At 45.7% G+C, this 25704-nt stretch overlaps 1 protein-coding gene across 3 annotated transcripts in view; it reads right to left on the bottom strand.

Annotated features, from left to right (window-relative positions):
* The window catches only part of LOC105184228 (otoferlin), a 43753-nt gene extending 19171 nt beyond the window's left edge, over nt 1–24582 (bottom strand). For all 3 annotated transcript variants that reach the window (XM_025298475.1, XM_019841925.2, XM_025298476.1), the window contains exons 1-6: nt 24012–24582; nt 15089–15147; nt 7334–7522; nt 5030–5301; nt 1402–1663; nt 447–623 (exon numbers count right to left, since the gene is read on the bottom strand). In XM_025298475.1, coding sequence (XP_025154260.1) covers nt 447–623; nt 1402–1663; nt 5030–5301; nt 7334–7522; nt 15089–15147; nt 24012–24090 — 1038 coding nt within the window. In that variant the 5' untranslated portion in view covers nt 24091–24582. The remainder of the gene's footprint in view (nt 1–446; nt 624–1401; nt 1664–5029; nt 5302–7333; nt 7523–15088; nt 15148–24011) is intronic.
* Nucleotides 24583–25704: the final 1122 nt, after the last annotated feature.

Below are 25704 nucleotides of genomic sequence, written 5' to 3' on the forward strand. Positions count from 1 at the left end.
TGGAGATTCCACGTAGGAATGTAAAACGCAAACAAACTCAAAATCTTCCGGAACGCTATTCACGGTTATTAAACATTCCCACAGTCCCGCAACACTTCTAGGTGGGCGCGGCGATTTCGGATTTTCCGAGCGCACGAGAAAATCCGACTTGAAAATAATTCAGTGATAAGCAACGAAGAGAGTCTGCTTCTGCGGCATTTCTAAGAGCGCGCACTATCATCGGCGACTTTGGATATTCAGAAGGCCGGAGGCTCGTTATCCGGAGGCGGATGTTACCCCCTTCCGACATTTTTAGCAACCGAATAATAGTCATTAAAGAACGAGTAGTCACTCGAATGCCAACCCGAATGCCACGAAAGCCACTCGATTTATATGCACGGCGCCAACTCCAATATCCAAGTTCGCTGAATGACTTGCAGCGCGCGCTCGCGAGCTCGGCTCCTTACTTCATTGTAGTACGGACAATTGGTGGACTCCTTGACGCTCGTGTACTTGCGTTGATCGCCGACCTGCACGCACACCACCGGATCCATATTGAGCCCTGCGAGCTGCCTCGCCTCGATGATCGTCACGCACACCTGGTAGTCCTGCGCCTTCAAGGCGCTGTGCCCGGCGTCGCCGGTCTGTAAAAGGAGAGTGAGAGGAACACGAGGTCGCTTGCAGCGAGACGAGCAGGACGGGGCAGCCCGGGTGAGCAAGGGCGCGGCCCTCACCGGCTAGGATCTTTGCCTTTTAATAAACGACTCACGGCGTTGTGACGGACAACGCGACAACGTTAACGAGCGGCGCGTCAAGTCAAAGGATGAGGAGAGATCGATGCAGCGTCGAGTCGCACGATATTTACCGAGACAGGAGTACCTCGCTCCGCGTTAATGCTTCACGAGGTTAGCGCTACGCAACCGAGAGCGCCGTCGTAAAAGGAGCGACACGGTGACGCGTAAAAATTACGCTCCATCCTTCGCTCCGCTGTTTACTCCCGACCCCTTCGAGAGAGAAGTGCTTCATTGCAAATTCTTTTCATTCGTAGACGATACGCAGCGCACTTATGGAGATCGCGAGCCAACAGCAAGCGGCTCGTTAAATGTTAGATGATTTACGCACTCTCGTTAAACATTAATAGGTGTCGCGATATGAGATCGTTTTTGCAGCGCTATACTTTGAAGCTGAGTGCGTCATTGTCACTCTAGGTTTCCCGTCGTTCTCAGTCACGTCATCTGGCGTGTTGGAATCTATCACGCGCGTAATTTAATGATGAAACTTGAATTAAACGGCAAGAAACGCGTGAGAGCAACGGAATATATTTTACGCGCGTAAAAATAACACGCTTGCATTCGCTGCGTATAAACGCGAGCAATGACGTATGAACATGACAATGCAAATTGTTAATCGTCATTAATTAACCTTTGGCTTCGGTCTTTTGGCCGGCTTCAGGGCCGCCTCCTCCTGATCGTGGCTGACGCTCAGCTGACTGTCGTTATCGGACGCGTTCGTCTCGAGAGAAGTCATGGAGTTCGTCCGCGACGGCTCGTTCGAAGTCGGGCAGCTGGAGTCCCGCCTGTCGAGGAGCTCTTTCGTCTCCGAGTTGCTGTCGCAGGAGCGCGCCCGCGGCGGCCTCTGCTTCCCCAATTTCAGGAATGATCGCATGCTCCTCAAAGTGGTGCTTCTGCGGGGAAGCCGTAAAGGGGAGCCGATGTTATCAGCGAGCGGAGCTTCTTCTTTTCGCAAAGTAATTCTCTCGCGATTGTTACGCGAGGAATACCTTCGAGGAGTATCGATCGGAGAAGTGTAATTCAGCGCGACGCTCGATGATCGTTGAGATCGTTGAGATTTCAAGACCTTCGGGTGATCTATCGAGGAGAGGAGAGGAAAAAGAGCAAGAGAAAATGCTCGTGTCTCGCGCATGCCGAAGGTCATCTCTTCTGCCGTCAGAGAGATTAAAGATATTACCGGTACTATTATTATTATTATATTATGTCTTCCTTTCAATCCTATTTCAGGGAGACTATTGCAGGAGACTTTGTTTCAGGCTGCCCGCTTTGGTTCGTGTGCTCTGCGCGGGACAAATATAACTTTCTTCTCAGGACAGTAACGCGATAGCCGCTTACTAGCGCGTCACGTTCATATCAGTCCCCGTTTCTCGCCGACGATCCGTCGTAACGTCGTTCCTCCTGAGCTGTGATGCCACTGAAATCCCGCTCGTAATCATAAGCGCACGCATCAGCGGATTAAAGTGTTCAGAAATGTAAATTGAATCCGCGAATGTTTCCTACTGTAACGAGCAGCTGTCAAACAGCGACAGAGAGACGCGCGCGAAAACGAGGCTCTCTGAATGTTTCAATGTTGCACGCCGTCGAGCGAATTCGAGCTATATACGAGGAGGGAAATGCGTAGGAAAACTTGTTTCAACATATTCGATATGATAAATTTATTATCGCTCGAAATTATATATACGTTTACTCATCAACGCGTCGACCGGCCTGGCTGGTTGACTCTGATTATTTCAACGCTCGATTCGGCATTGAATCGGCAAATGTGCGGTGGATAAATTCGCGACGCGTATATTTCGTTAGCTCGTTTCATTAGTTACCTATCGGCTGTGCAGCGTTTCATTCGTTAACGCAATTAATTACGTTTCGCATGTAAATTAATGAGACGCGATGATATTAGAGCGCCGTCAGCTGGCGACCGGTAGAGGATAAAATGTATACAAACGGATGTAATTTAACACACGCGTGGCGACTGCCTTGGAGCGCAATTCTGGGCAACTTCGAAACAAGCAAGCGAATCCACGTTGCCGTCTTCCGTCGTAACATAATTTTGTCGTTTTCAAGTCCCCCAGAATCCCGAAGTGTGTCCCACATCCTCAGTAACATCCTGCGCGCGTTCCTCCTCACGAGTCTCCTTAATCCTCACAATTTTTGCCTGAGGGAGAGACCAAAGTCCCGAAAGAGATTGCATGCAGTGATCCATCGGACCGAAAGCGCCGGTGGAACTTTCCGGTCCCGTAAGTCGGGCTGAGATTGACACGAGAGTCCCCCCACGTGTCTCGGGACACACGTCGCATCCGTTCCATCGCGACCCGATCCTTCATCGATTACACCACGGCGGCGACCGGGAGTCGTGGGCGGCGGTTTCGCCAACGGCAACGTGTCACGCGGTGTCGCACGATGTCGCCCATACGGACGGCCACGAATTATGTCCTCGGCCACGTCGTCGTCGACGAGGGAGGTAACCGGAATTACCGCGGCGCTCCCAGGAGCATTTAATACGCCGAAGGAGCCGGCGTTCGCGAGGCGATATAAAAAGCATCCTCCGCTCTGCGTCCGGTCGACGCGCCGGGTTAATCCTAATAATAGCCGATAGCCAATACGCCGTGAGTCACATCTTCTTCATTCGAAGAGCCGGTGGGAGTACGAGAGACGAGAGGCTGTCGGACGAAGATGAAGATCGATTGCCGCGAGCTCTTGACGAAACTCGACGACAAAGGGCCGGCCACCTCGCGCAGCGACTGCCTGGGCATTCTCAGGGCGGAGAGAGTGCGTAGGGTTAAAATTTCCCTCGCTCTCCCTTCTTTGTCATTACCACACACACACACACACACACACACACACACACACACATATTCGCAGCAGTAATACGCCCCGTTATTGTCGCGTGCCCCGAGAATCGGGTCTTTTTGCGTTCTCACCGCGTCCCACCCTGACCTTTCCGTTCCAAAGAGACTCAGCCCGATCGCAAGCGCCACGATAATGAACTTAAACGCATCACCGATCAGTCTCCCATTATAAACGGCCACTCTCGTTATAAACGGTCGCTTCACGTTTCAATGATGCGACGACGCGGGTCACGTAGTTACGACACGACGCTAATGACGTCGTCCTTAGCGCGTCGGGCTCGATGTGAGCGGCCACTTGAATGAAGGGAAAAATAACCTCGATCATATTTTTCGTTCATTTATCGTAGCGTTTATTCTGCGCACGCGTTATGAGCGAGCGTTTTCAATTACTATGATGTCGACGGTGAAGGAAAGTGTGAGAGAGAGAGAGAGAGAGAGAGAGAGAGAGAGAGAGAGAGAGAGAGAGAGAGAAAGTAGAATAGAAGAAGAGAGAGAATAAAAAGCGGGAGCTCTTAACGGCACGGCACGGCACGGCAAGGCAAATATTAGATTACGATCATTGCATTGCATTTGAAAGAGCGCGCAAGACCAATTTTTTTAATAGCGGTCGCTCTGAATTTCAGCAAATATAAGGACGAACGCGAGCGCGCGCGTGTTCGGCCGCCCAAGCGTAACGTTATTTGCCGTAACGGTAATTCAATAGCGTCTGGTGCTTTAACCCTTTATCGTTTGGTGTGTTAAACGGAGTTAACAACTTAATACATAATTGCAGCCTGCCGTTCCGGCCCACAGAGAGAGTATTCCCTCCTCCCCTTCTCTCTTTTCCTGCTTCCCTCCATTCTTCCTGCCTCTCGGTCTCACCCTTTCATTATGAAACTCTGACGTAGGAGTCGATGTAAATATTTCAACGTTGCGTTGATGTATTCTCATCTTGAAGTTCCGTTTATAAATACATACGAAAGCACACACACACACACACACACGTTGCCCCTGATAAATGCAATTATTAAACAGCAGCGATGTGTAGTTTCGTGCGGATGCAACGTAACGAGACCGATGATTGTCGTTTCGTCGCGCACTACTGAATGCCACGCAAAATATTATTATTACCATTATTATGATTGTTGTTATCATTAACCCTCCGATAGGCGTGGTTTCCTGATGTCAATGTATTTCTCGTGAATATGAATAGGAAATATTCATGTTTACAATGTTTGATCTATGTTCACACGTGCATACGCGCATACCGAAAGTAATCTTACCCGGATTAGGTTCTATTACTAAGTACCGCGAGAATATTGCACGTATCAAGAATGGAATCGTATTTGTCAGGCACTCCGTTTGTCGGAGGGCTAAATTGATTCAGGCCGAGCTGAAACCCGACGACGAAGAATCGCGATGACCGTCACTCACCGCTTCCGATCGGGAGACTTCTCGCCGGCCGCTACTGATGCACCCCTCGGCAGAAAGCCCTTTTTCGACGTTTTTTCGGGGGTGTGCCATGATCCTCTTCTCTTGCTGCCTGCAGCGCCGCTGCTCGCCTGCTCGAGGCTCCTCTCGAGATTCGCGATGTTCTGCTCGATGTCGATCAGCATCTGCTGCTCGTCTTCCATTATTTCCGTGGCCGCGTAGGAGCTGCAACCTTCGTCCGGGGGATTGTATCGAATTTCGAAACACACCACCGCCTGCAACATGCACGCACACACACGAGCACGCGCGCGCCCAATCGCACGTTAGAGAGATCGATCGGCGATGGACGTTAGAATAATCGATGGATGGAGATGCGCGCGAAATTCGTTTTTCGCGCGCATCTCCATCCATCGCGCGAGATCGCGACGGCTGCCGGGGAGGAAGATCGCGATTCGCGATAGTCCTCCGGGAGATGATACGTAACCGGGAAAAATGCCGAGCAATTTTCAACATCGTCGGGAATGTCGGGGAGGCTTTCGGGAAAAATGGAGAACCTAACTCATCGTGCGGCGGAACGGCGAGATACAACGTCGTGCTTTCATTGTTCCCTGAGAAATGGAATGTGGAAAAAGTGAGAGAAAAACGGTGAAACGGAGAGGGCTCGGAAACGCAATAAAAGGGACGAAGTCTAACTGTCTTATCGCGATACCTTCTTACGAAGTCGCAGTTGCGACGTTTATGCGATGTAACGGAACAGATCCAGCGCGGAGGCGTCAGAAAGAATCTCATCCCGTCGGGAAAACGACACAGAATCGAGAAAATCTATTCTCGCATTCGCGTTTTCCCGAACGACCTCGATTTCAACAGACATCGATCTCGTTCGCGTGGATTCAGACGCCGCGACGAAAGACTAGCCATAAAGTTCGCGTATCCCGCCGCTCACGCATAATTACGGAGTCAACACCCGGGATGAGCTCGGAATTTTACGAATCAGCTGAAAGTTTAATAGGTTTTGTTGAATTCGCAGAAAGTACTTCGCATATTTGCACGGTCAACTTCGTTAGCTCGTTGCGTCTCATCTCGCGAAGACGGACGTTTCGCTTTTTCATCGCGAGCGAAGGAGAAGGAAGAGGAGGAAATTGAGAGGACTTCCATCGCGAGTGATTACATGTAACATGACGGCGAGCACACGCAGCGGCGCGTTAAATACCACGTGATAAAAATAAGCCGAGGAACACAGTTGCCGACGCGACGCGACGCGACGCTGAGAGTTCTCGATAGCGTGAAAAAGTCGATTCTACGGGATTTCTCGTCCACACGACGAATTCAATACACGCCGTGACAGTGATTTTGCTCTGTTGCGTATTTCCAACAGTTGCGCAAGCGGCCGGCCACCACGACCACCGCGACCACCGCGAGCGCTCGAGGCGAACGCGTGGGAAAGAGGAAGGAAACGGGGCAACTGAATTTTACAGAATACGTAAAATTGTTCGAATTAACCGACATCGAGCTGTTTTTTACCTTCCGCGCATTTTTACTTTGTGAAACTTGATTTCATTGCACAAACATCCTACCTGGGTGGTCACGGAGGGACGTTGATGCGTGGGATATCCCGCGATAAAACACGCGAAACAGGGCGGAGAAATAATTGATCTTCTAATTTTTCAGCGATTCTCCCAAGTGACTGGAGAAAACGGAAACTCCCACGCTGGAGAAGATTTATCCCGCTATATCAAGATTGAGATCTTTAGAAAGCTAGACGTGTCGCTAGACGTTGATCGTAATAACTTGAACAACATTTGTCTCGTTTCTCTTTTCCATATATTTTCTACGTACGCGGGATTCCGATTCAAAGCACGTCGAAGCAATTCTGCTCCGAAAATACATTTTTTGAAATATTGGATATTCTCCTCTATCTATTTTTTTTTGTAACTTGATTAAAAATTACTGTCATTCTGTCGTGCCAAATTTCATCTCCTCTCTCTGTTAAATAAAAAATCTATCGACGGCTTTTAAAGGTCTGTTTTTCTTAATACGGTGGGGCACGCCATAAAAAAACCAATATGAATAAAAATTATTATCAGAGGCGATATAAATAAAACGAATGAAAATGCAAATTTATTCCGCCCACGGAGAACGAAAGGGAAGAAAACAGCGCTATTACAAAAATATTAAAGGGAAACTCGCACTTTGTATGCTACGTTTTACAAGCGATTCCGGCGGATCGTCGGAAGGTGAAGCGCTTTGTTCGGAATACAAAACAGCGACTACGTATGCAACGGTCCGACCCGATATATCGGAACGTACCGGAAGCGGTTTGTTATTGAGGTCAACTAAAGAGTCCGAGACCAGGATCCGGCCCTCCCGCACCACAGTCTGCAACACCAGGCCGTATTTCGCCGCGACTTTTTCATTTCTCAAGACCCCTCGCGACACAACTGCCAATTGCAGTACCTCCGCTTCGTCCACTGGCCGCCCTAAATTCCATGTGAAGCTCTGAAATACGAGGAAATTAATTATTTAGAACACTCCTCTCAGAGAAGCTCCCCGAGCTTAGCGCTCGGCTCGGCGATGAAACTAACAGGTGGCTCAGGAAATATCGTCCTGTGACCGGATCTTTCTTTCGAAAGATTATTCTTTCACGACGTTATATACAGGGTGTCTTATAACAAATCTGGCAGAGCTCGTGGAGACATAGAGCGGGTTAAGACAAATATAAAACTCCCATACCGTTTTGTGAGATTCGCAATAATTATCGAGTTATTAATGACAGAAATCTGAGGAATGAGCGCGCGCCGAGACGTTATGGGAGGAGCATTTACCCGCTCAGGCTAGAGAGCATTGCCTAGTCGACAAAGAAACTGTTGCCGGCGGGCAGCGAGAGGAAGGACAACCAATGTTCATGTCCTTATCTCGCCGCTCCTACATCCCGCCGCACCGCATCTAAGTTCGCGCCGATATGACCGTTGAATATTCGCGATTACAATTACGAGATTATTTTATGAGGTATCACAAAAAGCTCATATTGAATTGTAAATTGTAAAGTTCAAGGTTCAAAAGTTCTTTGATCAAGGAAAACGTCGAAAAGAAAAAAGCGATAGAGAGCGGTGAGATCTACAGAGATTCTCATTGTTTTCTATCGCAATCTATCATTTTGCTGCATCGGATCCGAAAGAAATGATATCGCGTAAAGATAGAGTACGATGAACACTTTTCATCGTATTCTATTGTACTCTATCGTTAGGAGAATATTTAATTGAGTATCAGAGTATGATAGAATTCGCGTAGAGACTCATCGTGTCCTATCGTTTTATTCAAGTCTACACGGAAAATATGTTTGGTTGAGTGAACCAATTTTCTGACGAAATGAGAGAGAGAGAGAAAGAGAGAACGATTAAGAAATTTTGATTGAGAATAGCACAATTTTGTTTAAGTTAGCCATAAACCTTGATGAATTAGATTGAATGTTAATATTTCTCTGTATCATTCATATTTCATTTGCAAGCTGTATCATGGACCAAACATTTTTACCATGTATCACGCATAAATTGTTGTCTTATATCGTAATTCTTGTCAATGCTATATTAACGACAGAAGAAACTGAAAGTTCTGTATCGTACAATTGCGAAAAGAGGACCATCGTTGTCAATGGTGCACCAACGATACTCGGCATAAAATTGATTCCTAGGTATAATCGCGATACAACGCCGTAACAAATCCGAGTGTGTTATTTTGACATGCATAAATGTATGATTGATTGACGCTTTCTTTACACGTTTCTTGTCGTCAGAAAATTGGTTCACTCAACCAAACATATTTTCCGTGTAGACTTGAATAAAACGATAGGACACGATGAGTCTCTACGCGAATTCTATCATACTCTGATACTCAATTAAATATTCTCCTAACGATAGAGTACAATAGAATACGATGAAAAGTGTTCATCGTACTCTATCTTTACGCGATATCATTTCTTTCGGATCCGATGCAGCAAAACGATAGATTGCGATAGAAGACAATGAGAATCTCTGTAGATCTCACCGCTCTCTATCGCTTTTTTCTTTTCGATGTTTTCCTTGATCAAAGAACTTTTGAACCTTGGACTTTACAATTTACAATTCAATATGAGCTATCTGTGATACCTCATAAAATAATCTCGTAATTGTAATCGCGAATATTCAACGGCCATATCGGCGCGAGCTTAGACGCGGTGCGGCGGGATGTAGGAGCGGCGAGGTAAGGACATGAACATTGGTGCGTTGTCCTTCCTCTCGCCGCGCGCCGGCAACAGTTTCTTTGTCGACTAGGCAATGCTCTCTAGCCTGAGCGGCTAAATGCTTCTCCCATAACGTCTCGGCGCGCGCTCATTCCTCAGATTTTTGTCATTAATAACTTGATAATTATTGCGAATTTCACAAAACGGTATGGGACTTTTATATTTGTCTTAACCCGCTCTATGTCTCCACGAGCTCTGCCAGATTTGTTATAAGACACCCTGTATATATATATATATATATATATATGTGTGTAAAGGAAAAATGTACAAACGGGGTTATACAAATATACAAATATAAAAAATAGATGAATGTTGTACAAATATATATGATACAATTATATATAATAAAATTGCCCTAACATTTTTCTAGTTCGCTCGGTTTCAATAAAAAGTTCTCCTGCAATCTGTCAATACATCGGAGAAAGATCTCACCGTTTCTTCGTCTCCCTCGCAAATTATTTGCGCTGCTATAAACGAAGCGATTCGAATCACTGTCGCGCGAGCTTGCACGCGCTCTCGGTTCGCACGCACGCATAAAATATGCATGAGAAGTACAATAACGGGATCGGACGCGTGTATATAAATAAAATCAAGCGATCGATAAAATGTAAGCTCAAATGCCCGCGAGAAGACTGAGCGATATTTCCCCAAGAAAGAGAAACCAATGCGGAGAGAAGATTCTGCACATGAAGCCAAATAAAGAACGTTTTATTATTCAGGTAAGAGAATTCGGGAAACCATGAGCAAATCTCGCTTCGCCGAGATTTTTAATAAAGTTACGGCCAGCTAGGTCGTCCTGTTTTCATTCCTGCTGCCTCTCTCTTTATCTTTCTCTCTTTTTCTCTGTTTCTCGTACGCGAAAAATAGATTAATTAATAATTAAATAAACGAGTCAACGTTAAAGAGAGAGAATCGATGAAATTATAAACTTCTGATCCTTTCATTATCATTCTTTCGATTTTCCTGACTGGAGAATTGCGTTTCACGAAATAAAAGCGCGGTCTTTTCTATTCCACGCTGGATATCTAGAGTTACGTCATGACGGGAAAAAGGTAGGAAACGGTAGAACGCGGAATCCGAAAAATTTCGCGCCGATCTCCAGTTTCAAAGACTCCGATTCAATTTCATTCGGTTCAATTTCGTAAAATTACACTTTCTGTCTGTTCACTTAAATTTATTTATCCTTTTGCAAGAAACTTCGTCCTCGTTTGGTTTATACGTTTGCTTGCGCGTCAGGCAAAGTGACTCGAAATTTTCAGAATTGGATTCTGAAACCGCGCAATTATTGAAGCCTGTTCCCCGCAAGAGAAAAGCCAAAATTCTCCAAGTCAATTCTCAACGACGAAGATTGAGCGCACGGGCGCTCGTACGATTAATTTCAACCCGCCCGTATCTCCGCAATAACCTGGCAACTTCATTCTCTCTCTCTCTCTCTCTCTCTCTCTCTCTCTCTCTCTCTCTCGCGCGATGACGCGAAACAAAGTTCCTAATTATATTGAAAGCATTATAAAGTCGCGGCCTTCAAATTTACGATGACGCGCATAAATTGGGCCGTTTATGCAGAGTTCGCACGTTTATTAGTTACATCCTGCGTGATCGCCACGCGGACAACGACAGGATATTGCGAACGTTTACTTGCTACATGAATCGCATTTACGAGGAACGATACGTTATCCCCCCGGACAGAACTTTCAGCCGGACAGAACCACTCGCCGTCACGGAAGCTTCAACCAACTCTGGAGGCATAGTAATGGATTGGTTCGCGTTGGTGGATGTTACCGAATCGAGCTTTCGATGCTTATGAAACAGCTTCCGTGTTCGACACGACGACTACAACACGTCAAGTAGGTCAGCGTTCCGGAGGTAAACGCGTTCGTAAAATCGCGACTGTAATATCTCGCGTGTTCAATCCTTCGCGAAATCATCAGTACGTTGAAAAAAAAAAAGTAGGGAGGATTAAATTTTTCAGGCTTAGGGGTGAAATTTTATTGCAAAAACCAAATTAAATTGAATAAAAATGGGCAACCTGGACGATTGAGTTAGATTTTGAGTCTATTTTATACAATCGGAAGATGAAGAGAATATTATTAAAATTTCGTTGAAAGAAAGTTTTGCCGATAGAACGAGGATAATTGGTCCGCCATATGTGACCACGGAATTACGTTTGTTCAAGGCGACATTTTCATCTGGAGCAATAAAAAAGCCGATCGTTCTTATCGGATATTTTAAAAGTATATTATTTCAGAAATATGTCCAATGAAATGACGGGGATAAAAAAGTAAATATAAAAAAGCGAGAAAGCGAGAATCTTCCACACGGTTGCGTCGGTTAGCGGAGAGATCCTTCACGATTTCAAGTCCTTGAATAATAGAGAATCAAATTGTTCTACGTAATCTTTGCAGAAACCTTTGTAAAAAGTGTTCTAAATGTCTGGCACCGTCTGAGAAGATGAAACATTCAGTTAGAGCCAGCTGCATATTTGATAAAAGATTTTACCCAATTTCTCGAATAAAATGACTAACGACGTTGGTCTACAGTCGAAAATACCTGCGGATTTTCGCAACGCGGGACGCATTGACAAATATATGCGAAAATTTTCAAAATTGTTTTGTAATTTCCTGAGAGAAACTTCTAAAAATCATCTATTAATCCGACGTCGTTTCAAATGGAAATATTTTTATTTTCTCGATGGATACTTTTCACATTGCAATATTCGATAAACTAAATTATTTTCTCAACAAATGTTAAATAATTGAGGTTAAATATTATTCAGACTAAACGTTAACAAAGGTTTGCGTGTACATGGGCGGATACGATATACAAATTAGCGTAGACACAAGGCGAGTGACAGATTACATTTGTAGAACCTTTGTTTGCCTACACGACAATTTATATTCATACGTTATATATATATATATATCTTTCTCTTTCTCTCTCTCCCTCTCTCACTCGACGACGAGGATCGAGGTTTCCATTCCAGCCAATGACAAAGAGCCGCCCCTGTCATTGTAAATCCGCGCATTGTCGAGTTATTGTGAGCGATAAAACAGCGATATCTCTTCCAGAGTGTATCTCCTCGTTCTCTCTCTTTCCATCTCGTCGAATCAGCGATTAAGTTCGCACCGACGCGAGTGGCGCTCGCGCAAGTCGCACAGATTGTCATTACGCTCGCAAATACGATCTCCCACGCGCGCGTGTTATTTCCCCGCAAGTATAAGCGCGATTTATACAGAAGCAAGGTAATCGTACGTTCGCCATCACTGCCGGGGCGAATAAGAACAACACACACGACGTCGCGCGCACGAACGTCACGTTACGAGCAGTAGCGCGAAATTGAAGATCGCGAAAGCAGTAAAGTGCGTCACGTGCGCGTTTCACCGCGTTGCAATGTTGCGCGGATCGATCCGCTGGTCATCACGCACCTTTGTCACCTCGGCCATGACATGAAAGCTGAATGAAAAGATTCGTCGCACCGTAACACCGCCCGCGCGACCGTTATTGCACGCGAAAGTTGAACCGCATCTTGCTCGCGCTGTCTCGTCCGAGCGCTAATGAGAGCCGCGAGATCGTTAATTACGACGAGCACTCACAGTTAACTCTCGCGAGTCCGGTTCAACCACCCGGCATCCATTTTATTCGTAAACGCGCGGAGCTGTATGCCGCGGAAAATTATAATTCAAAATCTGATTATATATTACACTTTTAATCATAATATAATTAAATATTACACATTAATTACGCATTAATGCATTTAATACAATACATTAAGTATGTAGTATAATATTAGTATGTAATATGTTTGATCTCATATACGTTCTTACATGTATTTTATTTATTAATTGGTACGCGAGAAACGCGAGATTTTTTCCTCTTTATATACAGGGTATCCCATTTTAATCCGGCCGACTGAATAAAATTCGAGGATGATATTTTCCAGAAAAAAATGTCAGACAAATGTTGCTCAGTTCTAAGGGGGACATTCGATGCCATCAACAATTTTGACCTCGGGTGAAGGGTTCAAGGTCACTGAAGGTCAACTTTTTTTCTTAAATGGGAACCCCTATTTTTCACATCGGCAATCGATTCTACGTAAAAAAAAAATGAAACTTTTGTCTGAAGCATTTTTTTTTATAACGCAAAATAATTTCACTTATTCAGCCTCCAAAATTGAAATTTTCAAACTTTCTGAATTTTTTACTCGAGAATGGTGGGATTTGGGGGGAAATTGCAAAAGACAAAAAGTTCTTGGAATGCCGCAAGGAATTCACTCGAATTTTCGCATAGTTGATCGTGCACTTTTTTCCGCCAATGTTCTACCTGTCAGGAGGTACCTCGAAAAAAGTAGACGATCAACTATGCGAAAATTCGAGTGAATTCCTTGCAGCATTCCAAGAACTTTTTGTCTTCTGCAATTTCCCCCCAAACCCCACCATTCTCGAGTAAAAAATTCAGAAAGTTTGAAAATTTCAATTTTGGAGGCTGAATAAGTGAGATTAGTTTGCGTTATAAAAAAAAAATGCTTCAGACAAAAGTTTCATTTTTTTTTACGTAGAATCGATTGCCGATGTGAAAAATAGGGATTCCCATTTAAGAAAAAAAAGTTGACCTTGAATGACCTTGAACCCTTCACTCGAGGTCAAAATTGTTGATGGCATCGAATGTCCCCCTTAGAACTGAGCAACATTTGTCTGACATTTTTTTCTGGAAAATATCATCCTCGAATTTTATTCAGCCGGCCGGATTAAAATGGAACACCCTGTATAATATATAAATGTGTTTGATGCCCGTTTGATGCCGTCAATGAAACTTTGATCTAAGTTTGAGACTTCGTCTGAATAAAGCCTGAACCGAAATTGCAGCTTAATCGACGTCGTGCAAAACGGGCATGAATCGCAAATAGGCGAATTGTTCAGAGCGATCGAGGCCGAGGAAGCTCTTTTAAAATGCAAAAGTATAATCTTAACACGGAACTTTAACGCGGTCGCTTTGCCAGTTTGCCTGGAATTATGATTAACGCCGCGGGCAACGCTCACCGCCGGATCGATGGTGGCTTTATCAATCCGGCCTTGTCGAGCATTTACCAAACTTATTCATTACCTCTCTCTCTCTCTCTCTCTCTCTCTCTCTCTCTCTCTCTCTCTCTCTCTCTCTCTCTCTGTATCTGTCTTTCTTCGTCTCTTTCTTTTTCTCTGAACGTCGTGTCCCGTTATCTCGCGCGCATCGCGTACCATTTGATTCGTCGTTATTTGTTTCGCCAAATATAAATGACAGCGCGTTCCCGGGGCAATTGCAATTTTCTTGTTATGCGTTCTCGCATAAGCACATATCTGAAGCTGTTTGCAGGCGGCAATCCGATACGTTTGCAATACGGGGGCACGACGGAATCATTATTTTCCAGACGACACGAACGTTCGCGCTGCCACTCCGACGTTCACAATTACGCTCATAACGGGAACATCGACACTCCGATAATCCAATACTCCACTCGACAACACTCCAGTCTAAAGGCAATTATCTCGCGACGTATCGATTGTAGCGTGTGAATGAGAGAGAGAGAGAGAGAGAGAGAGAGAGGGGGGGGGGAGAGGATAGGAGAATAGTCTAATAGCAAGGGGAGAACACATTCGCGTAATTTCAACGAAAATACGCTCTTGAAGTTGCTCCTCGAGCAGAGCCATGGCGTAGCCACGAAGCGTATAGCGCGAGATCGAGTCAAGGACTTTGATAACTTCATGCTTTTTACATAAGCGTTTTATACGTCGGGAAGGAGAATGAAACTTTTTTACCTGCTCCACCTCGATAACGTCCCCGTTGTCTTCGAGATTCGCCGAGTAATGTGACACTTCTGCAACAGACGAGAGAAAAACACGCTTTATGGAGGACTTGCTGGAAAAACGTCGATATTTTCGGTAGATTAACGAATAAATCCGCTAAAGCAAACGTGATTTCCCAGGCGAATGATGCGCGAGCGATAAAGTCGCATCATCCATCGTGTGAAAGCGAGGTTGGGGGCGGTGGTTGGGGGAGACCGGAGCGATTTTGCGTGAGGCGAGTTCGCCATGCAGTCCGCTCATATACTCGTATTGTATTTATATTAATCACGAGAGAAACCGTGGGGAGGAAGCCGCGCAAGGTGTTTCTTACGGGAAAGAGCTACTTCCTCCGCTGAGCTTCGTTAAAATCGGAGAAATATCGCAATTAGAGGTAAAAGGAAGAAGCCCGACTTAAGCGCGACCGAGAAGAGCATTTGCGAGCTCTCTCGGAAATTTCTTGTTAATATTCTCTGTCGTGAGGTAATAAGGCAAAGTGTCATTAGCGTGGAATGAAGTTTCCAGCGACTGCTGACTGTTCGACGAGATCGGACGTCGGGATTCTCCGGAAGCATGCTATTCTACCGTTCGGTCCGTTCCATTTACAGCGCATCTACCGGGGCTAAGTTTCGAGAAATTTAGAAGCGGAATCCGTCCCGTCGCGTGCACAAGCGCGACAGAAATATTGTCCTGCCCGCCGCGAAGCGCAAAACGATGTTCGTCGCCGTCGACAACCCGGGGCATTCTTTCGCCTTTACACGAATAAAAAATACATCGACGCTTGATACTCTGGCCTTTGCCGAGCTGTTTGCGAACTGCTGTTTGCGAGCTGTCGCGATGCACGACGGCAGCTGTCCCGTTTCTCCAGTCCGGAGGAGAAGCGCGGTTGATATCGCGGCGGTCTCGCTCTCGCAGGCGCGACAATTCCCATTAGAATCGCCAACTCGTCGCAAGTTCGCCGGATAATAATGGACGGCACTCCCGAGCAAATTAAAATCATATTTCGCGGGCTTGCGTCAGAGGAGAGAGCGGCTGTTGGGATTTCACTGGATGAAAAAAAAAGAGACGATACATCGAGCGGCGGGCGCGACTGCGTCGTGCAGGATTACACACAGGGATTCCTCCGCGGCGGTTAGCGCACAAAGTGCCTTTATTCTACGGTAAATGCCGTGCTTCGCAACGATAGTCGCGCTCTCTCGCTCACCGTCTCCCTTTGTCTCTGCCTTGTGGCGCGAGGTACGAGCGCAATGCGATTTAATTGCACTCGCGATGCCCGACAAACGTACGAATTAACCGGATAAAAATAACTCGCTCTTCGCGGCCGCGTCTCGTAACGTTCCGGAAGGATAAAGTGCTCAGCGACGAGAGTACAGCTCTGACGTGTGCGGCTTTGTATCGCGATTACAAAGAAAAGAAGAGGGAAGAAAGCGCATGAAAAGGACGCCCTTGCTTCTGTTTCGCGAGAAGCCACGAACACTTGCCTCCCCCCCCCCCCTTCGAGTGAAACCAAGCCACGTGCAGCTCTGCGACCGCGACCGGTCGGGCGCGATAAAAATAATTGTGTTTACACCGAGCGACTTTGCGGCACTTTCGTCAGATGATCGCGCGCAAATTTACACGTGCTTTCTTTCTCGCGCGAGACAAGTCAAGCGACTGGAGAAGATCCGACGGATGCTCCCCTGCGGCCGGGCTTTATTTACCCGCCGCGAAAATCCGCACGACGTGTTTATCGAACACGAAAAACCAACAGGCACCTTGGCCTGATAACGTTTCCCGTTCGCATGGCTGCGTCTGTGTGCGTGCACGGGTGGGCGCGTGCGGCCGCAGCTAAACCGCGAGATAACGAAATTGTTATCGGCGGGCCGGCCGGTTGGCAAGAAAGCCACTGATAGAAAGCCGAGCCTTTCCACCGAGCAAGTAGATAAAGTGTTTTATGGTCAGCCGGCCACGTGCAGCGACTCGTTAACGCGCGATGACGTCTATCAACGGCACTCGCCCTCCCCCCCCAGTCCTGCAGCGCCACCGATCCTTCGTAACTTCTTTCATCAATGTCGACGTTTTTCAATGTGAACACGGAAAGCCGCGAGTGACGGTTTTCCTGAGCGAAGGCATATAAGAAACGTCGCGCGCTCGCGTACTCGTGAGCCGCATAAAAATGGCGTTTCACGGCACGCCCGCCAGTTCAGTCGCGTTTATTCGCGAAATTTCGAAGCTTCACTCGCGCGCTGGATGCGAGAGAAGCGCTCCGGTGAAATTCCCGACGTGGAAAATGCCTCGGAGAGGCGAGGAAAGCACATCGGCCGGTGCCGCTGGTGCGCACGATGTTTTACGAAACTTGTGGTTACCGAGGGAAATCAGGCGTGTTGATTATTGATATTGATGATACGTGCATATATCCGAATATGGCTGTACTACGTCAAATGCGTAAATAATTACCGCGAACTAATAATGTGATTAATGTGCCGTTGCACAAGCAATGCTACCGAATGTAACGACGTCGATTGTCTCGCAATTATCTCAATCGAATATCTGGCTCAGTCGAGCTCAATTTGCCGGTAATCGTCCACTTACTTGTAGCTCCGGTAAAACAATGACAAAAGGCACAATGATTAACCCTTTAACTGCTACGGTCGAGATAACTCGATTTGGACTTTCAATGTGTAATACTCATTTAATTTAGTTTGTAAAAAGCATTTGAATTGAGCGGGCATATAGTGCCATCTGTTATCATTATAAAATATTTTATAATTGTAAAAATAACTCAGCAAAGAGGGTCATTTAATGTCTCAGCAGTTAAAGGGTTAATGTGGAATAATTCCCACGTGATGCTAATGTTGATTATATACATGCAAATCGACGTCGCACTACTCGGGTGCCTACAGTATGCACATGGTGACTCGGACCTCGCGACCTTAATTTTACCGAGGGCTTTTCGGAGTAATTTGAAGTTAATTTTTCCTCGGCGCAAACGTCAACAGCTTTCCAAGACACAAGCGATCGCAAAAGCGGAGCTCTTTGCGCATAAAACTTCAGTCGACTGAGTGTGATTAGCAGAATTATTCTCTTCAGTCAATTGCACTTAATTTCGGCAAAAGTCCAACAACAACGTGTAGTTTAACAACCTGAGTACGTTGTGTTGAAGAGTCGTCATAAATAATGAACTCCTATGAGATTTTCGCGAACAAATTGCCTCCATGTTGCTCTGACGGAATCTTTTGCTATGATTAGAGCCGCGAGTTTCAGTACACCGTGTGCATAAATAGCTGCGATTAGAGAACATGCAGTTCTTCCACGCGCCGCGATTATTATAAGTTTATTCCTGTCACCAACCTTGACGGTTTCACGGAAAAATACGCTGACGATAAAAAAGTGATTCGAGTGAGCACATAATGCTCGAAAACATTTCTCACCAGCTGCAAAACTCGCTCATGTCGTAGGCGCGGCGTAATAGCTGAATAACTTCCGCGAAAAAAAAAGGAAAATAACAGTCGAGAACGGTTGGGCTGCGGAAGAGAAATACATGAATATTGCATTTTGCTTGCATAACTTACGAGCGTTGTTATCAATTCTCCGTCGAAAGAATTCTATCTATAAATTGTCATTCAGTGCTGAATACTGAACATTTCATCCGTGCGAACATTCAACTCTCGAAATCGTTCACTTTCGAAATCAAGTTTCATGCGATGACTGTTACACAGATTTACGATAAATTTCGCAAAATGTGTCTGATGTATGTCCGTGTTGTTTGTGTGTGTATGTGTGTGCGCGTGTTTGTGTGTGTGTAAGGTATTTATAAAAGGTAAAAGCACCGATGACAAGATCGGTACCTAAAACTTTAAACATTTTCATTACTTTGGTCTTTAAACACGAATATTCAAATTTTCGACGTAAAAATATATATATGTACTTCATGTTGAAAGTTCAACCTTTCCTGAATCGCGTATCGGTCTCTCAGCCGACACGAAATCGTTGTTTCTTCGACAACGTTATCGTAGTCGAATATTCAACCAGGAAGCGAAAATAAATTTTTTTACCACACTTCGCCATAAAAACCAATCTCACAGGCCAAGCGCGAGTTTTTGCGAATTAAGAATGAGTGAAGGAAGATTAAAAATTTATACTCAAAGGTCAAAGCAGCAAGAGAATTTCAGAGTCAGTCATGTATCTGGCAAGGTTGGGAAAGTTATTTTTTAAAAGTAACTCGTTACCGTTACCATTACTTTCGGTAAAAAGTAACTCGTTACCGTTACTCGTTACTGATCTTAAAAAATAACGCGTTACCGTTACTTGAAAGTAACGATATTTTATTTCGTTACTTTCCGTTACTATTTTTTGTTGTAAATCCAGGATTATAAGAAAGGTGCTAAGATAAGATATAAATCGGACATAAGACGATTAGAAATATATATATATATATATATATTTAAATATTTTTATTATTTTATGTTATTAAGTGTTGTACTTAATGAAAAGTTTCTTAATTAGTGGATATGAATTTAATATTTGGACATTAGTGCCTGTTGACTTTAAAAATCTTTGCCATTCATCATAGGCAGATTTCTCATTTGATGTTTGCTATTTAAAATTAAAAAAGTCATCGTTATTATTGTGCTTATCAGACATCAAAAAATTTTTAATTGAAGGAATTCCTTATAAATCTTCTAAATTCGTTTGCGCAAGTTTTCACTTATTATCTCCAGCTAACCAACTCAATTTGGGATGCAAACAGCTGGCAATTATCAATTCTTCGTTTTCGAATGTAGTACAAAACCTAAAGTTAAATCAATAAAATTAAATATGAACATATTGATTTTTCTTTTTGATCAGATGAATGTTGTTTGATGGACATATGTATTAACCAAATTACACCAACTTACCTTTCTTTTAAACCTTTCTGTATAGCTACGGTCAATGGATGACAATATGTGAGTCCATCTTTATTGGTTCTCATTAAATCCAGCATAAAACAAAAAATGCATAGAAATTAAATATATTAAGTTAAGTTAAGTTTAATTAAGTTTAATTAAGTTAACTTAAATTAAGTTTAATTTTATAAAAATTAAAAAGTAACGATTAAAGTAACGGACGTTTTGTTACTCGTTACAAAAAAAATGTATCGCCGTTACTTTTTCGTTACTGACACCAAAAAGTAACGACGTTACCTAATCGTTACTCAAAAAAGTAACGATACCAGTTACGAACGGCGTTACAAGTAACGCGTTACTTCCCAACCCTGGTATCTGGTCACTGGTACTTTTATTCTACGTGCGTGGGTGGTATGTATATCCACAATTGCACCGCACCGAATTGTTCCCTAATGATCGCGTGGTGCAGTTACAGCTGCACAATACAGAAAGTTGCGCTATCGCAGTCGCGCGCGCTATTGTCGTTAACTACGCTACGATGGGAAATGCAAATTTTCTGCATTTAGGGCACCGCTCGGCGCTGACGTATTTGCGGATATTCTCGACGGGACGAATAATTATTATTAATTAGTGGCGACATGTGAAAAGTGGACTGAGGAAGGGGGAAGGAGCGGGGCGGTTAAAAACGCACACAATTTCGCGGCGCTCGTTACGCGCCGCGGTACGATCGGCCACGAATTAATTACTTCACCACATACATATGCGCGAGCCACGTATGCACATGGCAGTGCGCGTTCGTTGACGGAAAAATTGCCGGTAAAATTGCGCGAGAGCCGGTTATTCCGCGATTACGAGAGAGCAGAAAATGCGAAACGTCTGAAGCGGTCGACTGCGACCGATGTATGAAATGAACTTGAGACGCGCCGTGCCTCATGCCGTGTCTGTCATTGCCGCGATCGTGCGACGTGATTATCAAAGGAAAAATCATCCCTCTCCCTCCCCCTCCCCCCACCCCTGTGTGTCTGTTCGTCGATTTCGTGCTCGAATCTATTTGACTGTGTGAACTCGATATGTTCGTCGCATATAATTCATTAGAACGCGCGACACAACGTGTAATATCGCGATACTAACGAATGGCTAAAGCAACATGTTTCATACGGCACGGCATCGATTTGATGCAGCCGGCGGATTTGATCAAAGGCAATCCTGCGATCAGCACGCATCGGACGCTGAACGTGTGAACGAGCGCTTTGATCATTAACGGTGCCGGCCGCTCTGTCTGCGCGACTTATTGTCGCAGCGGAACGTTTATTACGTATCTGAAGCGCGCGCGATATATCGCATGATAAAAGTATTGCGTAATATGATTAAAAGGCGTTATATCGTCGTCAGCCTCGAGAAAGTTTACTCTCTGCAGATGTAACTCGTTAGCGTTATCATTATTCATTGTGAAGGATAACTCGTTACCGCGGCCGTTACTCGCCGCTATTCCCGCCGCTTCATTCGCCAAGTTTTCAAGAGCCCCTCTTACGACCCGCTGCGGGCTCAGCCCGCATACGCGTGATTCTACATAACGGGCGAAATAACGGTAAAAATAACGATTCGCCGTTATCGCCGCGGGAAATGTAATCGCGGCTCTACACTCCCGCCCCTTCGTGAACTCTCAGTTATCTCGCCTGTCGACCTTGCGGTCGACTCTCACTCGCCGCCCTCGTTTATTTTCGTCGAATGTCGAATCGCGTTACCGTTACCGTCACTGACGAGGAACGAAACGTCATTACCAAGCCGGTAACAGCGTTACAAGCAAGCTCGATCATCGTGCGTGCTGATGCACCCCACTGATGAGGGGGTCGCGCGCCGGTGAGCCTCGCCGTGATTATTCCGGAGAAAAGAGATAGCATATCCCGTCACCGGTTTCTCGGAAATGCAAGATGAATATCGGGCCCGGATACACCAAGATGTCCCGCCCGAGCGTCTCGGAGAGTCTCGCATTCATCGCGTTCTAATTTCCTCGGCACGCGCGATAGCGTCGCACAATACGGCGCTATTTGCGTCCCGCGTCCACGGCGATTACTATGGCCGACTCGTCCTCCGATATATTCGAGTAATCCTAATGGCCATTGGTAATCCGGGTAAGCCGACGTTATTGTTTTGCAAAGAATACACGGTGTATTAAGCGAATTAGGCGCCAGAGGCGGACGGTGACCTTGTCGCGGCGCAACGCCCGTAATTCCTTGTCCCTCTAAATAATCGCAAAGTGTTCGACGACTTCCCTTCTTTCCCTCCCACTCTCGATATTATACGCACACACACACATACACACACACACGTATATTCCCCACCCACTTTTTACGTCGACAAATACCGACGTTCACCGAGGAGCCGTCGTTAAAGAGGCTCTCCCGGGTTCAGCATGAACCTTTATGCCTGAACTGGGGCAGATATGATTAAATGAAACGTTACTCTCTATAGCACTTAGGCTCCCGGGCATGCGTCTCGCTATTCGCGTCTAAATTCTCTTTGGTATTCACGCACACATTGAGGCGACCGCACACAATAACCGCTGCGAAACAGCAGCACTGAGATAACATTGAGAAACAAATTGAAACGCCTTCTGAAGGCTCTGAATCTCTCTCTCGTCGAGCGGAAGACGCGTAAAATTTCGGGTGTCCTCTCACCCTGCGACCGCCGCTTCGGCGTAATTCACGTAACCGCGATGGATATTTCGAGTGTTCGGCCGATTCAGTCTGCGCGATACAATTAATCGTGTCGCGATACATACGCTGAGTATACACTTGAAGCGATAAATAAACACGGCGAAACGCTGGCGGTGTAATTTACTTGACGCAACGTACCGCATTGTGCTTCTGATTATTTCGATAATTATTTCTAACGAAATGAAAATCGCTCGCTTGTTCCTCTCACTCGTCTCTCTTTCTGCTTTTTTATCGATAACGAGCGCGGATGTGAATTTTATTCGCGATAGTAGGGCGCGCGCATCCCTCCCCTCTGAACGCGGCGAGATGGGATTGGAAACGAAGCGCGCAACATGTCTGAGCAAACAAAAAGCGATGAGCGCGGTAAACGCGCATTTGGACACCTCGGTGAATTCGCGAAATTTTACGCGCCGCTCCCACGGTCGATCGTTAATTGGCCGATGTGCCGATTAACGGAGAGCCATCGCGTATCGGCCGGTCATTGGTATGCAACATTATGTGCATCTACAATCGGTTAGTCCGAACATTGGCGAATCAACCCCGAAGGGTCGTTATGCACATCCGTAAGGCAAACGTTTACACACTTTCAGTCACACACACACACACACACACACACACACACGTGCTCTCGCGTCCTGGGAAATTCACGAGAGGATCATTGGTCAGGCATGCGATACATCGGACGTGGACGAACGACGCAGCTGAGACGCACGTGGTGTATTATAACTCGATTCGCAGCAATAAGCCGATATTGAGAAAGATGGGGACGGGGGGAGGGGGGGAGAGATATTTAGCCGATAAAAGCCGACAAGTGTGAAACATTAATAATACGCCGAAACGGCACAATTGTTGCGCGGAGTTGGATACCAGCGGTCCGTTATCTCCGCCCTATATCTGAGGCTTCGATGGTTCCCCCATTTTATTTCCGCGAGAGGGAATTCACTCGCGCCTCCTCCGACCTCCTCGGCCAGAGGACGCGATCCGCTGGATTTTTCAGATACGCCGACGTATATTATATTCTGTGTGTACGCTTCGTCCTTTTCATTCTACTTGCCTCGGTCCGCTTTCTATTTCGCCCCGTTCGCTTCAGTGATTTATCTATTTATCTACTTACCCATTTCTCGATGGAAAAAGCGAGATTTATTTTATTTTATTCGATCTCTTGACAGCGAAGCGAATATCGAGGCTGGACGCGAAATTACGCGACGCACGCGAAATCGCCCGGAGCGCGTGCGTATGTTGCGCTCGCTCGCTCACTCGCAATTCCATTTCGCCCGCACACGTCCGCGGATTAATAAACGCGAACTTTGACATTACCTCGAAATTCGATCCTCGCGACCTTCTCGCCCTTGCACTTGAGTCCCTGAAAATTCTTCAGGATAACCACGAGCGACATCCTCGCGTCTTCCCGGCGTCGCGCCGCGGCTCCGCTGGGCGTCAGACACCCGCTAGGCGAAGGGGATCAGGATCCTCGCCTAATCCTCGACGACGGCGCCGCGGGTTGTTATCCAGCCAACGCTATCGGGTACAACACCATTCATCGGTGCCGTTTTCGCGCCATTCATGATCTCGCCGACAGTCGGCCCGCGATTGAGTCGGCGAGAGCTGCCCGAGACACGGAACGAGTCAGCTTCGCTGATAACGGGTATCGCCTCTCTCACGGTCGTGCCGTGCGCTATCCGAGCCGAGTTGACGCTTGGAGCAATCGGCGAGGTCAAGGTGGAGCTGGAGCAGGCCTCGAATCACACGAGGCTGCGAGTGGACGCTTTGAGTTTCAGTCACTTCTCGGCGGAGGCGCACGACGGTGTCGAGCTCGCACGGTGTTGAGCGCACGGCGATGCTGCCTGCCGGGGAGGCTGCCCGTCGACTACCACCGAGAGAGTTCGCGCCTCAAACAACCCCCAGCGTACCGGAGGAGGCAGCGCACGCGCTCCTGCGGCGGTCGTGGCCCGCTGGAACCGTCACCACATTACGCGTACGTGCGAGCGTCATTAATAGCTGACGTAGGGATGCCGATTTTAAATCGATTTAATCGAGGATCGGTTAATCGGAGCCTGAAAGAGCGATTTCAAATCGACTTTCTGGAACTGAATCGATTCGAGGATCTGTAAAGGATCGATCTGTAAATTCTGAAAATCGCCAACACGATTTTTTCAGTTTCTACTAGTAATATAGTTTCTTATTTTAATTCCTTTTAGTTGTAATATTTGAATACACTTAATGGCTGATGGCGATGCACATTACGTTGCCTTTAGGCCGACGGGCGGCCCATGGGCGAAAATTTTCAGCGGAACGCGCGAACCAATCACAGCCACTCCATATAATAGTATATATTATATACGTATGTATATGCATATAATAATAAACGTGATTTCTTATTTAATGACGTTTAAAAACCCTTGATTGATGTTAATGTATCAAACTAATTAAATTCTTAGCATAAAGATTTAAAGATCTTTTTCTATCTTGTTGTGGCCATACACAACACAACCAAAAGCGTACCATCTGTTCAATTTCTTCAATTCATATTAACCCTTTGACTACGAAAGGCGTATATGTACGTCCTCACAAGTCCATCAATATATACGAAAGGCGTAAATATACGCCCTCTGCATTTTTGTACTATAACACCTTAAACACACAAAATAGCTCAAAAAGCTACTTAAAATAAATAAGAAATGGATATTTTTAATTTATTTGCAATTATTATTTTTTAAATCCTAAGAATGGTATCAAATCTCCGGGTACTATTTTGGTCATCAGTCACTGGTCTGCGCAGCGCAGCGACTGACGTGCGAATAACGCGCCGTCCCTACTAATGGATTACTCCGAGATCGCGCCGCAGTGAAAGGGTTAAACTTTATATGAATTGCACGAGATCTACTTTAGAGTGTAGAAATTTGACAGATAGTACAATTTAATGAGTGGTTCACTTTACCCGCGTACCGATTCAGATCGTTCTTCTGAAATCAATTCTTTACAAACCGATTTTTTAAAGATCGATTTTTTT

Source organism: Harpegnathos saltator, unplaced genomic scaffold (assembly GCF_003227715.2).
Source record: "Harpegnathos saltator strain DR-91 unplaced genomic scaffold, Hsal_v8.6 scaffold220, whole genome shotgun sequence".
Taxonomy (NCBI): Eukaryota; Metazoa; Arthropoda; class Insecta; order Hymenoptera; family Formicidae; genus Harpegnathos; species Harpegnathos saltator.